The sequence below is a fragment of the Borostomias antarcticus genome (assembly GCF_949987555.1).
Source record: "Borostomias antarcticus genome assembly, contig: scaffold_69, whole genome shotgun sequence".
Lineage (NCBI taxonomy): Eukaryota > Metazoa > Chordata > Actinopteri > Stomiiformes > Stomiidae > Borostomias > Borostomias antarcticus.
The window spans coordinates 87,143-91,419 of NW_028176120.1; the positions used below are offsets into that span (position 1 = coordinate 87,143).

The 4,277-nt window shown below is 48.7% G+C and overlaps 1 protein-coding gene across 1 annotated transcript in view; it reads right to left on the bottom strand.

The window, feature by feature from the left end:
• Nucleotides 1–4,277, bottom strand: part of kif5ab (kinesin family member 5A, b) — a gene marked incomplete at both ends in the record, with an annotated part of 161,267 nt that overhangs the window by 73,451 nt on the left and 83,539 nt on the right. Inside the window, 2 exons of the mRNA XM_084462694.1 lie at nt 3,219–3,267; nt 3,505–3,609. Coding sequence (XP_084318820.1) covers nt 3,219–3,267; nt 3,505–3,609 — 154 coding nt within the window. The remainder of the gene's footprint in view (nt 1–3,218; nt 3,268–3,504; nt 3,610–4,277) is intronic.

The window sequence follows — 4,277 nt, forward strand, 5'->3', positions numbered from 1 at the left end:
TCACACCATCTACCCTAATCTACCCCAGTCACACCATCTACCCCAATCTACCCCAGTCACACCATCTACCCCAATCTACCCCAGTCACACCATCTACCCTAATCTGCCCCAGTCACACCATCTACCCCAATCTACCCCAGTCACGCCATCTACCCCAATCTACCCCAGTCACGCCATCTACCCCAGTCACACCATCTACCCCAATCTACCCCAGTCACGCCATCTACCCCAATCTCCCCCAGTCACGCCATCTACCCCAATCTACCCCAGTCACGCCATCTACCCCAATCTACCCCAGTCACGCCATCTACCCCAATCTACCCCAGTCACGCCACTTACCCCAATCTACCCCAGTCACGCCATCTACCCCAATCTCCCCCAGTCACGCCATCTACCCCAATCTACCCCAGTCACACCATCTACCCCAATCTACCCCAGTCACACCATCTACCCCAATCTACCCCAGTCACACCATCTACCCCAATCTACCCCAGTCACACCATCTACCCCAGTCTACCCCAGTCACACCATCTACCCCAATCTACCCCAGTCACACCATCTACCCCAATCTACCCCAGTCACACCATCTACCCCAATCTACCCCAGTCACACCATCTACCCCAATCTACCCCAGTCACGCCATCTACCCCAATCCACCCCAGTCACGCCATCTACCCCAATCTACCCCAGTCACACCATCTACCCCAATCTACCCCAGTCACACCATCTACCCCAATCTACCCCAGTCACGCCATCTACCCCAATCTACCCCAGTCACGTCCGCATGTCACCCGTTACTAGCTTTCCATCACGCCATGCATACCCTCCCCCTCTCTCCGCCTCTCCATCTCTCCTCTCTCTATCACTCCTCTCTCTCTCCTCTCTCTATCTCTCCTCTCTCTCTATCTCTCCTCTCTCTCCTCTCTCTCTATCTCTCCTCTCTCTCTATCGCTCCTCTCTCTCCGCCTCTCCATCTCTCCTCTCTCAACCCTCTCTCTCCTCTCTCTATCGCTCCTCTCTCTATCTCTCTCTATCTCTCCTCTCTCTATCTCTGCTCTCTATCTATCTCTCTCTATCTCTCCTCTCTCTATCTCTCCTCTCTCTATCTCTCTTTATCTCTCCTCTCTCTATCTCTCTCTCTCTCTCCTCTCTCTATCTCTCCTCTCTCTCTATCTCTCCTCTCTCTCTATCGCTCCTCTCTCTCCGCCTCTCCATCTCTCCTCTCTCATCTCTCTCTCTCCTCTCTCTATCTCTCCTCTCTCTATCTCTCTCTATCTCTCCTCTCTCCTCTCTCTCTCTCCTCTCTCTATCTCTCCTCTCTCATCTCTCTCTCTCCTCTCTCTATCTCTCCTCTCTCTATCTCTCCTCTCTCTATCTCTCCTCTCTATCTCTCCTCTCTCTATCTCTCTCTATCTCTCCTCTCTCTATCTCTCCTCTCTCTCTCTCCAGGGGCGCTGGAAGTGGGGTGCTGAGTGTGCTGCAGCGCCCCCTAGCAGCAGACAGGAGGAGCTGCAGAGGAGCACCCCTCGTGAGTGCAATAAAAAAAATAAAAAAAATTACTTTGGGTAGGAAAACAGAAGTTGAAAAAATGTATTTGTTAGTTTTGAGTGATCACAGGCGTGGCAGTCCTGCTACGGCCTCACAACGCCGTTACTAAGTTGTTACAAATTCGATTGCAAACGCGCGGCAAGAGTTAGCTAACAGACAAAGTAACCTACAACATGGTGCAAAAATGCATCTCAGATGTTTCAAAGCCAAAAATGTTAAAACAACCAGGACCTTCTTCTATTGTGCTCGCCGACCCCCAGGCTAGGAGCACTGCAGACAGTGTGGCTAGAGAGTTTCAAATTTATCCTTTATTTTTCGTTATTGTTGCCGTCATGCAGAATGTGTGTAATGGTCAATGTCATTTTTGTAGTGGCTGTAGCCAGGAATTGGATGATGAGCTGATCGACATACTTTAAAAATACATTCATACCGTAGGAAGGGCAATTTCCCACATTGCACCAGTTCAATTGGATATTCTGTGTTATGCTATGGCATGTTTGAGGCTAGGGATGCTGTGACAAAAAGCTGTTTATGCCTAACCTATCAGGCCTATTCAAACTTTTTGGTGTGTCAAATGATGTACTGTAGGGGCGTGTGCGTGTCATTTGACTGATCGTCTAGCTGTTTACATTACTGCATGCGTAGCGCTAACAACGCTAACGTTAGTTCTGAATGAGTAGATTGACCATCTAGCTGTTTTACATTACTGCATGCAGAGTGCTAACCACACTAACGTTAGTTCTGAATGAGTAGATTGACCGTCTGTTTACATTATCCTGCATGTGTTAGCTCTGATGCAGCTTTCCTCCCCTTTACCGCTCATTCAACTGTAAATTCCAATACATTTTTTATTTAAATATTTAACATCACGTCTTTGTATTGTGTGCGTGTGGGACATTTCCCTGACAAGAGGGAGGGAGGGACATTTCCCTGACAAGAGGGAGGGAGGCACATTTCCCTGACAAGAGGGAGGGAGGGACATTTCCCTGACAAGAGGGAGGGAGGGACATTTCCCTGACAAGAGGGAGGGAGGGACATTTCCCTGACAAGAGGGAGGGAGGGACATTTCCCTGACAATCCCTGCCTAGATTATAGACAGCACCTCAGCACCCCCACTCAAATTGCCTTCCCACGCCCCTGCCTCTCTCTCTATCCCTCCTCTCTCTCTCTCAATCTCTATCTCTCCTCTCTCTATCTCTCCTCTCTCTCTCTCTCCTCTCTCTCTCCATCTCTCCTCTCTCTCTATCTCTCCTCTCTCTCTCTCCTCTCTATCTCTCCTCTCTCTCTATCTCTCCTCTCTGTCTCTCCTCTCTCTATCCCTCCTCTCTCTATCTCTGCTCTCTCTATCTCTCCTCTCTCTCTGTCTCTATCTCTCCTCTCTATCTCTCCTCTCTCTCTCTCTCTCCTCTCTCTCTCTATCTCTGCTCTCTCTATCTCTCCTCTCTCTCTATGTCTCTATCTCTCCTCTCTGTCTCTCCTCTCTCTATCTCTGCTCTCTCTATCCCTCCTCTCTCTATCTCTGCTCTCTCTATCTCTCCTCTCTCTCTATGTCTCTATCTCTCCTCTCTGTCTCTCTCTCTCTCTCTCTCTCCATCTCTCCTCTCTCTCTATGTCTCCTCTCTCTTTGTTTCTCCTCCTCTGAACTGCAGGTATCTCCAGTAGATGCTCACCATCCAGCAGGTCTCTGATCTTGTCCATGTAGATCTCAAAATACGACACCTGTCCAAGACAGGAGGGAGAATACTGACACCATGTATCTTTACAATAAATGTATTTTTACAATTACTTGATCTCTTCCTCATGGGGAAAAGTACACTGCAATGTTGGTGTTGTGTTAGAGGTCCAAAACGGTGCATTCAGAGAAAATATCCTTCTCAGTTCTGTGAGGGTTCTGGTGAGGGTTCTGTGAGGGCCGCCGGGTTCTGCTGTGTGTTCTGTGGTTCTGGCAGTGTTCACCTTGATGTGGAACTCCAGGTTCTCGTCCATGGCAAATATGTGGTTGAAGATGTCGTCAGCGATCCTAGGGATGATCCCCATACCATGAGGGTCATGGAGCTTCCCCTGAGAGATGGGGGGATGAGAGAGAGAGAGAGAGAGAGAGAGAGGAGACAGAGAGAGAGAGAGAGAGGAGACAGAGAGAGAGAGTGGAGACAGAGAGATAGAGAGGAGACAGAGAGAGGAGACAGAGAGAGAGAGAGAGAGAGAGAGGAGACGGAGAGAGAGAGAGAGAGAGAGGAGACAGTGAGGAGAGAGGAGAGAGAGAGAGAGAGAGAGAGAGAGAGAGAGAGAGAGGAGACAGAGAGAGAGAGAGGAGACAGAGAGAGGAGAGAGAGAGAGAGAGAGAGAGAGAGAGAGGAGACAGAGTTAGAGTTACTGTAGAGAGTTAGACCAGAGGGAGACTGAAAGAGTGATATTTTAATTCTATGGGCTTTTTTTCATTTGTTTGTTGACACATTTTTGGCAATGTTCTCAAAATAATCTCAATGTTCTCAAAATAATCTCATGCCAATAAAGCCATTTGAATTTGAATGTGATGAACACGAGTGTACGTGTGTGTGTGTGTGTGTGTGTGTGTGTGTGTGTGTGTGTGTGTGTGTGTGTGTGTGTGTGTGTGTGTGTGTGTGTGAGAGAGAGAGGGGGGAGGGGAGGGTTGAGAGAGGGAGAGGGTCAGGATATACCAGTAGGATAGTTTGTGTAGGGAGTGTGTAGAGAGGACATACCTCCATGTA